This window comes from Symphalangus syndactylus, chromosome 14 (genome assembly GCF_028878055.3).
Source record: "Symphalangus syndactylus isolate Jambi chromosome 14, NHGRI_mSymSyn1-v2.1_pri, whole genome shotgun sequence".
NCBI classification, from domain to species: domain Eukaryota; kingdom Metazoa; phylum Chordata; class Mammalia; order Primates; family Hylobatidae; genus Symphalangus; species Symphalangus syndactylus.
The window spans coordinates 22,859,589-22,877,983 of record NC_072436.2 but is presented as its reverse complement, the minus strand read 5'-3'; the positions used below and the strand labels follow the sequence as shown (position 1 = coordinate 22,877,983).

Sequence of the window (18,395 nt, the reverse complement as noted above, 5' to 3'; positions counted from 1 at the left end):
ACACAGAAGTAAGCATATTATAAGTATTGTTCTACATCTTGCTTTTAACATTTAATCTTGGAGATCATTTTATGTGTGAACATAGTGATTATCCTCAGTTCTTGCTACAGTGCATGGTATTTCATTGTGTATACCAGCTTTTATTCAACCAATGCCCTATTGATGGGCATTTTCTTTTTTTTTTTTTTGAAACAGAGTCTCGTGCTGTCACTAAGGCTGTAGTGCAGTGGTGCGATCTCGGCTCACTGCAACCTCAGCCTCCTGAGTAGCTGGGATTACAGGCGTGCACCACCACACCTGGCTAATTTTTGCGTTTTTAGTAGAGACAGGGTTTCACCATATTGGCCAGGCTGCTCTCAAACGCCTGACCTCAGGTGACCTCAGGTGATCCGCCCACCTCAGGTTTCCAAAGTGTTGGCATTACAGGCATAAGCCACTGCACCTGGCCCCTCCCTTTTTTTTTTCAGACAAGGTCTCACTTTGTTACCCAGGCTGGAGTGCAATGGCTCAATCACGGCTCACTGCAACCTGTGTCTGTCAGGTTCAAACGATCTTCCTGCCTCAGCCCCTCAAGTACGTAGGACTAGAGGCGTGCACTACTATGCGTGGCTGATTTTTGTATTTTTCGTAGTGATGGAGTTTCACCATGTTGCCCAGGCTGGTCTCGAACTCCTAACCTCAAGTGATCTGTCTGCCTCAACCTCCCAAATTGCTGGGATTACAGGTGTGAGCCACTGCTCCCAGCCTTCTTAGGCATTTTCTTTGTTTCTGGGTCTTTTGCCATTTTAAATACTCCGATGAATAGCTAGCTCTATAGATAAGTAATTTAGTATTTTTTTTAGTGTATTTTGGGCTAGATTTCTAGACACAGGATTGCTATGTTAAGTAAATGCATGTGTAATTTTCCCTTCGTGTATTGTGAGACTTGGATTTTTGCCAGTTGATAACTGAAAGTAGTTTCTTCATATAGTTTTATTTTACATTTCTCATAGTTTGAATTGGGCATATTTCCATCTGCCTAAAGGCCATTTTCTTTTCTTTTGTGACTGTTCACATATTTTCCCATATTTTATCAGGTTGTCAGGTTTTTTTTCCTGAAACCCAATGTTATACATTAAAGATAGTTACTGCAATAGACTATCAACCAATTTTTACTTTAGGTGATTTGAAAAGTATCTTGTCAGTGGCAAAAACAAATGCAGAGGGAGACTTTTAATTTCTGAACTACCATGGAAAGACAGGCTTTCTGTTCATGGTACTGGTAATTTTTATATGCTTTTAAGAACTATACTCTTAGTGATACTATTAAATTGTTCTCAGAAGTTAACAATCACAGCTGGGCGCAGTGGCTCACGCCCGTAATCCCAGCCACTTTGGGAGGCCAAGGTGGGTGGATCACCTGAGGTCAGGAGTTTGAGACCAGCCTGGCCAACATGGTGAAACCCTATCTCTACCAAAAATATAAAACAATTATCCAGGCATGGTGGCGTGCACCTGTAGTCCCAGCTACTCAGGAGGCTGAGATGGGAGAATCTCTTGAACCTGAGAGGTGGATGCTACAGTCAGCCGAGATTGTGCCACTGCACTCCAGCCTGCGCAACAGAGTGAGACTCCATCTTAAAAAGAAGAAGTTAACAATCGCATTTAGGCATTACCTTTCAATTAATTTGGGGGGCATAGTATTCTGGCAGAAAACCATAGAGTTAAATAATCCTGCTTAATTCTGTTTCTAATACTGTTTGAGTACTTTTGAAAAGTAAGACTATAAGTTTCAGATTTTGAATATTATCTCAGCAAACCACCTCTGCAATATCTGGTGCACTGTAAGTTTTGAGAGATAGTCGTATCACTTGGTTGTTCTCCAGCTCTGGGATATCTGAAAAATTGTCTGCCTTGTACTGGTGACTAAGGTGATACGAGTCAGTGAGTTAGAGTTGGGTCCTCACCTCCCCCAAAAAAGTCAGTGAGTTAATAGCCTGGAAGACTTAAAAAAATAAGGTGTTGCCTACCACTTTCTTTTCTACATCGCATTACTGATACATGAACAGATTTTCTTTTAAAAATACAGCTTTGTAATGAAATCCTAAAACAAGTGTCTTTTCTGACAATTTGTCATTTTTCATGTGATTTCCAATTTAAAAATCAGATATTCTATTTTTCTAGAAGAACCTAACAAGACATGTGAGAGCAGTAACATTAGTGCTACCACTACCTCCATCCAGCCTAATCTGGAAAACAGTAACAGCAGCAGTGAACTAAATTCTTCCCAGAGTGAATCTGCTAAGGCAGCTGATGATCCTGAAAATGGAGAAAGAGAATCTCATACACCTGTCTCTATTCAGGAAGAGATAGGTAAGAATATACTTCATCCATTCCATTAAAGGGAGGTTTTTTTCTTTTTTTTTTTTTTGTGTGTGTGTGGTGTTTTTGTTTTTAGTTTTTTAGTTTTTTATTTTTAGTTTTTAATTTTTTAAATGAAAGTTTGGTGGGGGGTGGAATTTAGATGTTCTTTTCCTTTATTTTTCATTTTTTTTTAAAACACAGATAGCACTTGCACTCAATGTTTTTGTTTTAAAAATCTACAAAAGCACACAGAGCGGGGAAGAAAGATCCTTTTCATACTCCCCTCCCCAAAGGTAACCACCATCCATCAACAGTTTGGTGTGTAACATTTTAGATCTTTCTCTCTGCAGTTACATTTATGTATGTATGTTTACAAAGTTTTTGGAGGGCTTTGGGCGATTTTTTGGTTTTGGGGGTTTTAAAAATATAAACAGGATCAGTCTGCATATATTGTTCTGCATCCTGCTTTTTTTACTCAGTGATACATGGAGAGAATCTTTTTGTGTTATGAATTGAATTCATTTTTTTTAAAACTGCTGCATGGTACTCCAGAGTATGGATGAACGATAATTCATCTACTATTTCTCTATTAATGGACATTTATGTTGTTAACAGTTTTTCATTATTACAAATAGTGGTGCTTTCGAACATCCTTAACATATATCTTTGTGTACTTGTGCAGGTATTTCTGGCAGTGTAGAAACAGTAAGTGGACTTGCTGGTCAAATGGTAGCTACATTTAAAAAACAGTGATAGCTACTGCTTGATTGTATATCAAAAGAGATTTATACCAGTAATTTTCATACATTTCTGTTTCCTTATTCTCTCACTTAAATTCAACATCATTCCTCTTAACATTTTTGCCAATGGTGAAAAGTATTTCGTATACAAATTTACATATTCTTACTCAACGTGGTTAAGTTGCTTACATATATTTGTTGAACTTCCTGTGAGTTACTTATTCATATCTTTTTCTCACTTTTTCCTAATGAGTTTTGTTATTTTTCTTTAATGAATTTTAGGAATGCTTTATGTATTATGGCTATTAATCTTCAATTTTACATTTATTTGCATAGTAATTGCCTACTTTTAGCTCTTTGTTGTCATACAGAAGTTTTTACATTTTTATATAGTTAAATTTATCAATCTTTTTCTTTAGAGTTTCTCTGGATTGTGTGTTTTATTTATTTATTTATTTATTTATTTTGAGACGGAATCTCGCTCTGTTGCCCAGGCTGGAGTGCAGTGGTGCGATCTTGGCTCACTGCAAGCTCCGCCTCCCGGGTTCACGCCATTCTCCTGCCTCAGCCTCTCCGAGTAGCTGGGACTACAGGCGCCCGCCACCATGCCCGGCTAATTTTTTGTATTTTTAGTAGAGACGGGGTTTCACCGTGGTCTCGATCTCCTGACCTCGTGATCCACCCGCCTCGACCTCCCAAAGTGCTGGGATTACAAGCGTGAGCCACCACGCCCGGCGATTTTGTGTTCTATTAAGGAGGGTTATCCCCATCCCAAGAATATACATTTTATAGTAATTCTTCATAATATATATAATCTTGGGATATATATATATGTATATATATAATTATATAAGAATTATATATATTATATAAGAATTATATATAATTCTTGGGATATAATATATCCCAAGAATATACATTTTATAGTAATTCTTCATAATACTTCTATAACTTTGTTTTCAACCTATCTAAAGTAACAATTTTCGTTTGATATGGGTTGGAAATCTGTTTTAATTAGGACTTTTTCAATTGCAAGTGACCAAACAAACTTAAACTAGCTTAAGTGAAGAGGGAATTTAATTAGCTCATATAGTTGGGAAGTCCGAGCCATCATCAGGTATAACTGGACCCTCAGATATCAAACTCTTTGTTTTCCTCTCTCTCTCACCTTTTAGGTCTACATATATTTATGTGTGTTAACCTCATTCTCTCCCAGTACAGACAGGCTATTCCCATGTGGCAGGGAAGATGGCACCAGCAATTTGTATTTATATGTTTCCAAGGTCTGTGACCCAAAGGCAAGGCCGCTACTTCTGCTCCACATCAAAAGCCCTTGAGGAAGGAATTTGAGTGGCTTATCTTGGATCATATTGTTTCTAACCCTATGGCCAGGGCAGGCAAGGTACTACGATTGATGCCTCCAGCAAAAGTGTATGACTAGAGTTGGGTAGGAATGGTTTTTAAGGAGAGGGATGCTGCAAATATTATAGCATAGTAAATATCTACACTTCCATCCTTTGGTAGCTCAACATGTGTGTGTACTCACATTTGTTCCCATACATACAATTCAAAAATGGTTCTGCCTAATATAATACAAAGATTTCACCCACAACTTAAAACTTTTTCAAAAACCTCTTTCCCACAGTTACATCCTGTAATTGTATCTAGACCTAAATCTAGTATTTCTGTGTGTGTACATTAATTTCAATAGATCTGGGCTGGGCTTGGTGGCTCACGCCTGTAATCCCAGCACTTTGGGAGGCCAAGGCAGGCGGATCACGAGGTCAGGAGTTCGAGACCAGTCTGGCCAACATAGTGAAACCCCGTCTCTACTAAAAATACAAAAAAAATTAGCCGGGCGTGGTAGTGTGTGCCTGTAATCCCAGCTACTCGGGAGGCTGAGGCAGGAGAATTGCATGAACCCAGGAGGCAGAGATTGCAGTGAGCCGAGATTGCGCCACTGCACTCCGGTCTGGGTGACAGAACGACACTGTCTCAAAAAAAAAAAAAAAAAAAAAATTAAATTTCAGTAGATCTGGAGGTGGCTTATCTTGATCTCACAATCCATGAGCCACATTATGAATTTAACTGCCTATGACACTCATAAACATAGTACAGGGTGTTCTACCTCTGGATGCCATTGGTTTTCTGGGAGAATGGCTGTGTTTGAGAGGTGAGAAGCATATAAGAAGATTCCCCTTCTGGAGGCCATTCTGTTTTAGCTGCCTAGTTCCTGCTGTCTGTTACTGGAGTTGGGTTGCTGGGGACTGCTGTAGGATTAAACAATCATATAACCCTATTTGGCAGGTTTGGGGTTTTTCCTGATGGTGGCACTCACTTGTAGATTCCTAGGTTCCCAGCTAGTACTTAATGCCCAGTAACTTGCTTTAGGATCCATGAAAGTGAACACCCTCCACTTCCTCAGTTTATCTGTTTATCTGTTTAGTAGGCCAATAGTCCTAGCCTTCAGGTGTGAAGAGTTTGTGTAGGCTTCTGCCCTGCTGGTATCATTAAACTATGAGCTGCAGAGGCTGATGTAGATCTGTAGCCTGCTGCCAGGCTGCATCACAAGGATCCACTGCTTTATAATAGGAGGAATATGGCCTTTGGGCAGAGGGTGTTCAGTAAAGACCTCTACCCTCAGTTTAGTTCTTTTTCTCCATTCCTTTAAGTCTTACCCCTGTGGTAATTTTCTCCTCCTTTCCCTTATTTGCACTAAATTTAGCAAGTGATAAAGGATTGACTCTGAGCAGTATTGGATTGTTGGCTCTGAATTAGGAAGCTTTTTAAAAGCACTGTGTCATTCTTTCTCTTTTCAGGAAATCTGACCCAGAACAAATGATGTCTAAAAAGTATCTATTACAGGACTTTATAGATGGTCCCAAGAACTAACCACCATAGTTCAACATCTTGGCAGAAAACTCCATGATCTGAAGGCCAGGTGCAGTGGCTCATGCCTGTAATCCCAGCACTTTGGGAGGCTGAGGCGGGTGGATCACCTGAGGTCAGGGGTTCAAGACCAGCCTGACCAACATGGTGAAACCCCGTCTCTACTAAAAATACAAAAATTAGCTGGGCATGTTGGCGGGTGCCTGTAATCCCAGCTACTTGGGAGGCTGAGGCAGGAGAATCGCTTGAACCCAGGAGGCAGAGGTTGCAGTGAGCCGAGATCACACCACTGCACTCCAGCCTGGGCAACAAGAGCGAAACTCCATCTCAAAAACAAAAAAACCTCCATGATCTGAGACCCAAGAGAAAATTGATAGTCTGACCAACTGCTTTGCTACCACACATCCAAAGTGACTTGCTTTCCAGCCTGGGGTGGCAAGATGCTCAACACCCTCTCTCCATTTTGACTTATTATTTAAGAAGGGCAAAGAGGTGTGTTCTTTCTGTTTAAAACAAAAATCTGTGGAATGTGAGATAATTTTAATTACCATACCTTAAAAATCGGAGCTGGAAATTTGTAGAAATTTCTAGACCTACTTTTGAATTGTATTTTCTTTATTTCCAAAACTGTAGTAGTGTGATATTTTGGAGTCAAAATCTTAAAATATTCTACTGCATTATTTAGAATTTACTGGTTTTGATATAAATACATCAGACTTGCTTAAAAAGGGAATTTTATTGACATACACTATTGAGAAGTCCAGTGTTGGTGACAGCCTCAGGTGCATTGTTGGATCTAGGGAGCCAAATGAGGTTATTGAGGCTACTTCTGATTTTGCAGTTTCATATTTTTCTGTTTATTTCTTCTCTGTGATGGGCTTATTGTTTGTTGTTATCAACGGTTTTCTCCATTTTGTGGGAATAAAAGTGGCCAACTTCTGATTTACACCCTTCCTGCTCATTAGTACAAAAAGCAAAGACCCCTTCTCCATCTGTGGATTTTCAAAACTAGAAAAGGATGCTGAGAGGATTGAGCCAAAGAGCCAGTCCTGGGACAGTCACTGTGGCCAACTAGTGGTGTGCTTTGTCTGGCCACGCTGGGTCCTGCTGCTCACTCCAAAGGGGCAACATACTTGATTTGCAGCCCTGGCAGAATCATATGATTAAAGTGTGGGAGAGCGGTGGTGAGGGAAGTATCTCCGCAAAGGAAAGAAGGGGTATGGAACAGGTAAAATTAATAGATGTTTATAAAATTCTCTTAATTATTTTCCCCAAAATGCATAGCCAGTTTTCCCAATCCTAGTTTTTCTCTATTTACTTAAAATGCCATCTTTATTATATATAATATAGTAAATTATCTGTCTTTTCATTTGCCAGTACCACAGTGTCTTCATTTTTTAAAGCTTTAAATTAAAAAGGAAAAATCAGAGTTTATTCAACTGTCTGGTCAATGGAAATTTAACAGTGATGCAGTAGTTTTAGAATGTGTACAAATTTTTTCAGCCTGGGCTATATGGCGAAACCCCATCTCTGCAGAAAATACAAAAAATTAGCCAAGTGTGGTGGTACATGCCTGTGGTTCCAGCTACTTGGAAGGCTGAGATGGGAGAATCACCTGAGCCTGGGGGGTTGAGGCTGAGGTGAACTGAGATTGTGCCACTGCACTCCAGCCTGAGCAACAGAATGAGACCCTGTCTCAAAAAAAAGAAAAAAACATTCAGCCAAAGTGAGATTGATCAGTATATAAAGCAGAAATTGCTCCTGTGCAGTTTAGTGTGTCCTTAAAAATTTACTAGGAAAATGTTGAGAGGTCTTTATTAGGTTATAAAAAACTAATTTAGTTGATTTTTTTTATATTGATAAGCATACACAGATAATTATCTAAATTCCCTAGTGGAAAATTCATGACATTTATGTTTATAAGCTCAAAACTATTTGGTATTTAAACAGAATTTCAGTGGAAATCTTTCAAAAACTTACACCTTTTTATACAGAAATCCATATTGAATATATAAGGCAGCACTTCATTAGTTTGCTTTTTGAGTTTTTATTATGTTTGTTACTTGTAAGTTTGTGGCAGCTCTTCCTGTTTTCAAATAGATGAGCTTTTAAACAGATAACCTAGCATGTTTGAATTTTTTGTGGAATAATAGATGACTCACAGTAAAGTTACAACATATTTTCTTTTAAGTAAAAATCTTAAGGAATAATGATACTCGTTTTGCCATTCAAGGGCCTTTTTTTATCTGTTTACTTTGTGGATCTTACACATACACCACATATGAGTTTTGGTGAAATAAGGTGGTTATAATTATTTACTTATTGTCAGCAATTACTTTGTGGCCTGTTCATTTGACAATAGGTGATTTCAAATCGGAGAAGTCCAACGGGGAGCTAAACGAATCTCCTGGAGCTGGAAAAGGAGCATCTGGCTCAACTCGAATCATCACCAGATTGCGGAATCCAGATAGCAAACTTAGTCAGCTGAAGAGCCAGCAGGTGGCAGCTGCTGCACATGAAGCAAATAAATTATTTAAGGAGGGCAAAGAGGTGTGTTCTTTTTGTTTAAAACAAAAATCTGTGGAATGTGAGGTAATTTTAATTATCACACCTTAAAAATAGGGGCTGGAAATTTGTAGAAATTTGTAGATCTGTTTTTGAATTATATTTACTTTATTTCCGAAACTGTAGTAATTAACAAGATTGAAAGTATTAGGCTTTATAAGTATAGTTGTGTACCCAAATTTCAGTCAAGGCATAAAAATGCTATAAATGGCTGATACACTTTCTTACTACATGATCAGTTTTATTCTACATATAATTCTAAAGAATTAAAGCCGCCTTTACACATATGAGTAGGCTATTTTGGGTTTTATGGTTTATTAAAGAACTGTAGATGATTCACTGCTCAGTTCTAGCTGTGATCACTTCAGGTGAACCTGCAGCTAATTAGAGGATGAGGCTTACCCATTGATAGCAGAGTACTGTGGATAGGACAGCATGGCATCCCAGCTCTGATCATGAACAATGGGATCAGAGCTAGGACGCGGTATCTCTGCGCTTCAGCTAGCCATGGTGACAGGACACGGCCCCAACTTTGTCTCCCATATTCGAGAATTATTTGCAGGGTAGATATGCAAGAATAAAGGATGTTCTTAACATCACAGCAATTGCTTAAAAGCAGTGGCTTTCATACTTCTTTTTGACTCTGACCCTCAGTCACATACACATTTTTTCATAGCAGCCCAATACACATATTCAAAAGCTTTCTGAAATAGTATTTTACCTTATGATGTGGGAAGCACCCTGATATTTTCTGTGCTAGCCTATTGCATTACATTTTATTTTTAAAAAAGCTGAATAAGGCCACTGTTTATTTCATAGTCCACTAAGAGTTGGGATCAACTGTTTGAAAATACTATTTTGAAGTATCCATGGGGTCTTACACTATAGCTGGAATGATAAAAGGACCTGAAAGGGTGTTTTTAGGAATATATTTTTGGGGGATAGTACATGTGATGCCCTTCTTTTTCCGTTAAGTATATGTTATAAACTTGAAAAAAATGGTAGGTGAGTAATTTATATGTATGGTTTCATGTGTATATTTGAAGTATTAATACATGAAAGCAGTGAATAATAGTATCTGACATGTAATAGGTACTTAATATGTGTTAGTTTTCTTTCTGCAGGCATATCTTGGTTGTTTAATTATAAACAATTAGCTTTAGCTTTTAACTTAGCTTTTAGACTTCAAAAGTTCTATCATAAGATTTATCTTACTTTGAATTATTAATTTTAATTATTGAAAGACAATTGATTAGATGAAATTTATATCTTTGATTGACATAAATAATCCAGTCTTTTTATTTTTTTGGTCAGGTACTGGTAGTCAACTCTCAAGGAGAAATTTCACGGTTGAGCACCAAAAAGGAAGTGGTCATGAAAGGAAATATCAACAATTATTTTAAATTGGGTCAAGAAGGGAAGTATCGCGTCTACCACAATCAATACTCCACCAATTCATTTGCTTTGAATAAGCACCAGCACAGAGAAGATCATGATAAGAGAAGGCATCTTGCACATAAATTCTGTCTGACTCCAGCAGGAGAGTTCAAATGGAACGGTTCTGTCCATGGGTCCAAAGTTCTTACCATATCTACTCTGAGACTGACTATCACCCAATTAGAAAACAACATCCCTTCATCCTTTCTTCATCCCAACTGGGCATCACATAGGTAAAGGAAACTAAGGTTAATTTATTGCTGTAAATATACTAAATGTTTATAAAATGATTGTTGTAGTTGTGCACTTGAAAACGTCATTACCAGTGAATTGAATGAAGTCAATGTGGTCAGCAGACAGGACATTAGAGGCATGAGTGTACTTCTAACTTACTGAACCAACACCACTATTTGGAGGATTTCTAGGAGTCATAGTCTTTATCCCTGGAATCAGATGGAGGCCAAAGTTACAACTATTATGCTTTTAATTTAAGGTCAACCTAGTGAAATAATTTCTTTCATTTCTTCTGAAATATAGGGCAAATTGGATCAAGGCAGTTCAGATGTGTAGCAAACCCAGAGAATTTGCATTGGCTTTAGCCATTTTGGAGTGTGCAGTTAAACCAGTTGTGATGCTACCAATATGGCGAGAATCTTTAGGACATACCAGGTAAGTGAATTCTCAGCCTTGTAAATGATGAATATTGGACTCCCTTTTGAAATACTAGCCTATTAATAATGAAAGTTAATATATTTAAGAGGCCATATTGAAGACTTTACTTTTGGCCTCATTTTCTTCCTATATAAGTTGTAAACATGAATGAATATTATTAGTTCTTTCTTTTTTTTTTTTTTTTTTTTTTTTTTTTGAGACAGAGTCTTGCACTGTCTCCCAGGCTGGTGTGTAGTGGTGCAGTCTCAGCTTGCTGCAACCTCTGCCTCCCATGTTCAAGCGATTCTCTTGCTTCAGCCTCCCGAGTAGCTAGGATTATAGGCACCCACCACCTTGCCTAGCTAATTGTTTGTATTTTGAGTAGAGACATGGTTTCACTGTGTTGGCTAGGCTGGTCTTGAACTCCTGACCTTGTGATCTGCCCTCCTCGGCCTCCCAAAGTGCCGGGATTACAGGTGTGAGCCACCGCACCCGCCATGAATATTAGTTCTTATTTGCCATACAGGATTGTGATGAAAATCAAAAGAGATCTGGTATATGAAAATTTAAAATATTTTCTAAAGTAAATAGCATTTTTATTGACTAGAAAGAGCACTCACATTTTTTAGTATTTATTCTAGAATCTTGTAGGCAGTATACTAGAAATCTGATTTACATCCTTTTTTAAAGTTCAGTGTCCAACCAAAGATCATGTAGCTCCCGAGTAGACCCAGGGCTGTGCAACTTGAACAGATGATTAAAAAGAAAGGAAATTTTGTGACTTGAATCTACTTTTTAGCCCTGATAGACTTGCTTTGTAACTGTAGTCTTTAAAAAGTTATTATTACAAAACTAAGGTTATGGTAAATAATAGAATATTTAAGGGCATAAAGCAAAAAGTAAGAACCATTTTATCTTCCCTGCCCCCATCTTTTCTACAGAGTCCACTCCAAAGGCATAGCCCTATAGTTTTTAAAATATAAATACAAGCCAGGCACAGTGGCTCAACTTCTGTAATCCCAGCACCTAGGGAGACTGAGGTACTAAAAACACAAAAATTAGCTGGGTGTGGTAGCACATGCCTGTAGTCCCCAGGTACTCGGGAGGCTGAGGCAGGAAGATCGCTTTAACTCAGGAGGCGGACGTTACAGTGAACCAAGATTGCACCACTGCACTCCAGCCTGGGTGACAGAGCAAGACTTCATCTCAAAAAAAAAAAAAAAGGAACATAAGATATGTTTTTGAGAAAAGTAAATTTATGCCTACTAAATGGTTTTCATCTGCTGAGGATATGGCTCCCAGTTTTCTTTGGTGTTTCCACCACATACATTTTTTTTTTTCTTTTTGACACAGGATCTCACTGTCACCCAGGCTGGAGTGTAGTGGCACCATCACAGCTCACTGCAGCCTTGACCTCCCTGGGCTAAGGTTATCCTCTCACCTCAGCCTCCCGAGTAGTTGGGACTACAGATGCATTCCACTATGCCTGGCTAAGTTTTGTATTTTTTATAGACATGGGGTCTCATTATGTTGCCCGGGCTGTTCTTGAACTCTGAGCTCAAGCGATCTGCCTGCCTTAGCCTACCGGAGTGCTGGGATTACAGTTGTGATACATTTCTGATAAGAGTGAAATTAGTACAATGGTTGCTATAACAATTTTAGAGAATGGTTTGACAAAAACAAAGTTAAAAATGCAATTCGACTCCTTCCTAATACAGTAGAGAAACTTTTACCCTGTGTACATGAGAAGACATTGTAGCAGGGTGTTCCTTATAATATTATTTCATAATGATGAAATTTGGAAACAATATCTAAGTGCTCATAATCAGGCTTTTTTTTTTTTTTTTTTTTTTTTTGGAGATGGAGTCTCGCTCCGTCACCCAGGCTGGAATGCAGTGGCGGGATCTCGGCTCACTGCAGCTCCACCTCCCGTGTTCATGCCATTCTTCTGCCTCAGCCTCCCGAGTAACTGGGACTGCAGGCGCCCACCCCCATGCCCGGCTAATTTTTTGTATTTTTAGTAGAGATGGGGTTTCACTTTGTTAGCCAGGATGGTCTCGATTTCCTGACTTCATGACGCCCCTGAGCCACTGCGCCCGGCCAATATTAGGCATGTTTAAATTGTGTTATTTCATAATGGACTGTTACATAGCAGTGAAAAACACACTGGAGCAACAAGTGTCGAGACTGAATCTTGTAAGTTTACAATAGAATGAAAACATTTGGAGAGGGTGGGAGGGGCACAAGGGTTGTGAAAATTACCTATTGGGTACGGTGTTTACTATACAGGTAATGAGTAACTAGAAACTGTGTTCCCCCCAGTGCACATATACCCCTTGAATCTAAAATAAAAACTTTTAAAAAGAGAAAACAGTTCCATCACTAAAAATACATCAGGATAAATGTATATACTACATACATTTGTGTAGATTTTAAAAGCATGTGTGATAATACAATGTTACAGTATTGTTTAGGGATATAGACATTTGTAAAATTTTAAAGGCAAGGGCTATATGCTTGAAAAGTAAGAAATACACTTCTAAATAAATAAATGCTCAACTATAAATCATAATGAAAACTAGAAGACATTTTGATCTGGATGTTCATGAAAGTACTACATACATTGAAATTTGTCAGATGCAATTAAAGACTTCATAGGAGAAGTTGCTAGCTTTTAATGCTTATATTAGAAAAGAAAAACTGCAAATTAATTAGCTAGGGGTACATCTCAAGGAACCAACCTAAAGAAAGAAAATATTAAAGATGAGCAAATATGATGAAATAGAAAACAAATATACCTTAGATCCCATTATGTTTTATAAGTCTCTGATAAGATTATCAAGGGAGGAAAATAATACAGCACAAATAACCAATATCAAGAATAAAAAAGGCCGGGCACAGTGGCTCATGCCTGTAATCTCAGCACTTTGGGAGGCCAAGGTGGGCGGTCACCTGAGGTCGGGAATTCGAGACCAGCCTGACCAACATGGAGAAACTCTGTCTCTACTAAAAAAAAAAAAAAAACGAAATTAACCAGGCATGGGGGCACATGTCTGTAATCCCAGCTACTCGGGAGGCTGAGGCATGAGAATCTCTTGAACCCTTGAGGCAGAGGTTGCGGTGAGCCGAGATCGTGCCATTGCACTCCAGCCTGGGCAACAAGAGTGAAACTCTGTCTCAAAAAAAAAAAAAAAAAAAAAAAAAAAAAAAAAAAGAGTAAAGAAAGAGACATACTAACCAATATTTCTGATTCTCTAGAACTTGGAATTTTAAAGCCTTCACAGGGTCACTAAAACCCTTACATCCACAAAGAAAGGGGTCCACCTAGAAAGAGTGGACCAAGATGGTAGAATAAAAGTCCCCAACTGATCGTGCCCCACCTTCCATCCCCACTGCCACAGAAAGGGACCCACTGAGCTCCTTTTGGGTGGGGGGAAGGGTTGGGGAGGACGCCACACTGATCCCAGTCCTTAGTAGGGCAGAAGCCACACTCTTAGGCAGGAAAAGGATTTCTGGTTGTTTATCACTGCACCTGTCGCTAAGGTGATGGCAGGACCAGATGATTGCATAAGAGATTTCTTAAATTTCGAGAACCAGACAGTTCTATTTAAACTTTTCTACCAGAATAGAAAAAGGAAATTTTACAGATTATTGTTTCTGTTAGCGTGAAACTGTTAGGCAACTTGATAAATAGAAATAGACAAATAGAAAATTATGGCCCTGTCTCCTTTATTAATATTTATTAATAATTAATAGCAAATAGGTGTATCTATAAGAAATCTGAAAATATTGATATGCAGATATATTCAGGAGTAAATTTAAAGAATAAGAAACCATGGCTAAATTGGCTTCACCTTAGACACCAATCTCCAATACTAGGAGATTACTAATACCATACTATTTTAAGAAGTCAAAGAAAGGCTGGACGCAGTGGCTCACATTTGTAATCCCAGCACTTTGGGAGGCCAAGGCGAGTGGATCACTTGAGCCCAGGAGTTTAAGACCAGCCTGGCCAACGTGGTGAAACCCCATCTCTACTAAAAATTAGCCAGGCATGGTGTTGCACGCCTTTAGTCCCAGCTACTAGGAGGCTGAGGCAGGAGAATCACTTGAACCCGGGAGGCAGAGGTTGCAATGAGCTGAGGTCGCACCACTGCACTCCATCCTGAGCAACAGAGCAAGATGCTGTCTCAAAAAGAAAAAAGCCGAAGAAAGGAAACCTTTTGATCATCTCATTAGATGCCAAGAAGGTATTTTGTCTAAATTCATTATTATTTATTTTTTTTATTTTTAATTTTTTTACATTTTTAATTTTTTTGTAGAGATGGGGTCTCCCTATGTTACCCAGACTGATCTTGAATCTCTGACCTCAAGTGATCCTCCCATCTTGGCCTCCCAAAGTGCTGGGATTACAGGTGTGAGCAGCTGCACCTGGCCTATTTATTCTTTTTTTTTTTTTAAACTCTTAGATAAATATGAATATATGAAGTCTTTTTTTTTTTTTTAAGATGTATTTCAAACCAAGTTATTATGCCTTTTGGTGAAACCCTTGAAGCATTCCCAATAACATTCAGGTGGAACAAAAAAGATTACCCACTATTGGCCGGGTGAGGTGGCTTTCCCACCTGTAGTCCCAGCACTTTGGGCAACCAAGTCAGGAGAATCGCTTGAGGCCAGGAGCTGGAGGCTGCAGTGAGCCATAACTGTGCCATTGCACTCCAGCATGGTCAACAGAGTGATACCCTGTCTCAAAAAAAAAAAAATTATCAACGTTATATTTTAACATTTTCTAAAACTACCAGGAAATGCAGTTTGCCAAGAGAAATAAAACTTATAAATATTGTCAAGATATAGACACAATTATTATATGAAGTTGAGCTAATTAATTAACACATATGATTTTGTTCCACGCTGAACTCCACCAAAACTGTGGCCAAACTTTTTTAAAATTACAGACCCACAGGGACAAGGGGAACAATAGAAAATACACCACCTATAAAATTGCAGAAGCAATAATGCAGGTAAACAAATGGCAGCCTACCCACCAAGGCCAAATCCCAAGTCAGTGGGGAAAACAGTCCTCAAAAGATCCAAAAGCAAGAAGTATAGAGCCAGCCGCTTTGGATGCTTGGCTATAGTAGACCTGTTTTATGCTGCAGTCACGCCAGATACCTTGATTGTGGTGAGCCCTGTATCTTCCAGGGTTTGCTGATGATCTCGCCCACTGATTTCACCAAAAGAGGTCTGTAAACTTTCCTGAAAGCTGAAGCCAGACTGTGATCCAGAGACAAGTTTATATTTTCCTGGGAACCTTCTTTGATAGTAACAATACTGCTCTATGCAGGTAGTTTTATACTTGATGCTGAGTTTTCTTTTCTTTTCTTTTTTTTTTTTTTTTTGTGACAGTCTTGCTCTGTCGCTCAGGCTGGAGTGCAGTGGTGCAATCTCAGCTCACTGCAACCTCCACCTCCCAGGTTCGAGTGATTCTCCTGCCTCAGCCTCCGGAATAGCTGGGATTATAGGCGTGTGCCACCATGACTGGCTAATTTTTGTATTTTTAGTAGAGACGGGGTTTCACTGTGTTGGCCAGGCTGGTCTCCAACTCCCAACCTCATGATCTGCCCACCTCGGCTTTCCAAAGTGCTGGGATTACAAGCATGAGCCACTGCACCCGGCCTATGCTGAGTTTTCAAAAGGCAAACTTTATACTGTTTGGGATGCACACACATAGGTTCTAAAAGTATAAGGGAAAACAAGGGAATGTTTAGCACAAAAGTATTCATTGCCAGCGAATTGGACACACAAGCATCTGATGTATTGGTTGTAGATAAAGTTCTGTTTCTTAATCTGGTTGCAGTTTACATGTTTTTAAAAATTATAATGAAGCAAAAGATTCCAGGAACAACAACAACAAAAACCTCCAACACCTAGGAATAATTGTGTGTGTGTGTGCGTGTGTGTGTCTGTGTGTTTTGAGACAGAGTCTCGCTCTGTCGTGCAGGCTGGAGTGCAGTGGCACCATCTCGGCTCACTACAACCTTCGCCTCCTGAGTTCAAGCAATTCTCCTGCCTCAGCCTCCTGAGTAGCTGGGATTACAGACAAGTGCCACCATGCCCGGCTAATTTTTGTATTTTTAGTAGAGACAGGGTTTTGTCATGTTGGCCAGGCTGGTCTCGAGCTCCTGTCCTCAAGTGATCCACCCTCCTCGGCCTCCCAAAGTGCTGGGATTACAGGCGTGAGCCACTGCATTCGGCCAAATGTAACAAGAAATATTCAAGGCCTGTGTAAAACAATCTTTAGGCCAGGCATGGTGGCACACACCTGTAATCCCAGCACTTTGGGAGGTGAGGCAGGAGGATCGCTTGAGCCCAGGAGTTCAAGACCAGCCTGGGCAACATAGGGAGACCCTGTCTCTACCAAAAATAGTAATTAATTAATTAATTAAAAAGTTAAGCAATCTTTAAAGCTTAACTAAAGACATGAAGGATACTTTGGGAATAAGATTTTTCACCCTGGAGCATGGGAGGTTTGACCAAAATGATACTAATATTTGATCTAGAAAAGTTAATGTACAAGAATACTGCGCACAGTAGCTCACACCTATAATCCCAACACTTTGAGAGGCTGAGGAGGGAGGATTACCTGAAGTGAGAAGTTTGAGACCAGCCTGGGCAACATAGCAAGACTCTGTCTCTGCAAAAAAATTAAAATTGGCCAGGCATGGTGGTGCATGCCTGTAATGCCAACTACTTGGGAGACTGAGCCCAGAAGTTGGAGGAGGATTGCTTGAGCCCAGGAGTTTGAGGCTGCAGTGAGCTATGATTGCGCCACTGCACTGCATCCTGGGCAACAGAGTGACAACCTGTCTTCAAAAAAAAAAAAAAAAAAAAAGAAAAGAAAAGAAAAGTTATTGTGTAAGAATAGCCAAAAGGGGAAAAAATAGATGTTAGTGAAAAAGGCACTAGATATTAAAGCACATTTTGAAGCTTCAATATTTGTTCTACAGAAGCAGCAAATCAGTAGATAAAATACAGAATCCAAAAATAGACCTAAGCATGGGGATTTAGCTGTAGTAGCATTGCACATCACAAAGGGAAAGCATGTTTGGGAAAATATCACGTAGATCTCTGCCTTAGCAAAAAACATTTAGATTGATGAAGAATTGTTTAAAAAAAAAACCCAAAACCCTAAAAACAAAGGAAAACTTCAATAAGAAAGTATGAATTAATTTATGTTTTTGTTGTGATACTTTCTTTTTAAACAGATAAAAAATCCAGATGCCATAGAGGAAAAAAGTGGATACATGTATTTAAAATTCTGAGTGGAAAAATGTTACTGTAATCAAACTCAAAAGACATGACAAACCGAGGAAAAATATTTGTACCACAAATGGAAAATTTTCTTAATTGACAAAGACCTTTTATAAATGAAAAGCACTAATAGTCTAATACAAACAAGACAAAGGATTTGAATAGGCATTTTGCAGAAAAATAAATATGAAAGGCCAGTAGACGTAAAAAATGATTACTTCTCTCATAATTAAAGACAATGGGATAGTATTTTTTACCTCTGAGTTTGACTAACAGTTTAGAAGTTCAGTACTAACTCAGCATGAGTGAAGGTGTAGGAACGCAGGGTGGCTTTATTATTGCACTGTTCTGAAGAGCAGTTTGACCCTATATCCGTCAGCATTTTCAGTGCAAGAACTTTTGGACCCAGCCATCCCACCACTGGAGGATATAGAGGGGTACTCCCCAGGTTTACCAAGA

At 39.0% G+C, this 18,395-nt stretch overlaps 1 protein-coding gene across 22 annotated transcripts in view; it reads left to right on the top strand.

Moving 5' to 3' along the window:
- The window catches only part of BPTF (bromodomain PHD finger transcription factor), a 159,071-nt gene that overhangs the window by 60,596 nt on the left and 80,080 nt on the right, over nt 1-18,395 (top strand). For 18 of the 22 annotated variants that reach the window (XM_063617473.1, XM_055243892.2, XM_063617482.1 and 15 more), the window contains 4 exons: nt 2,164-2,352; nt 8,335-8,522; nt 9,852-10,207; nt 10,512-10,643. In XM_063617473.1, coding sequence (XP_063473543.1) covers nt 2,164-2,352; nt 8,335-8,522; nt 9,852-10,207; nt 10,512-10,643 — 865 coding nt within the window. The remainder of the gene's footprint in view (nt 1-2,163; nt 2,353-8,334; nt 8,523-9,851; nt 10,208-10,511; nt 10,644-18,395) is intronic. The other 4 variants (XM_055243894.2, XM_055243896.2, XM_055243891.2 and 1 more) reach the window with 2 other exon arrangements.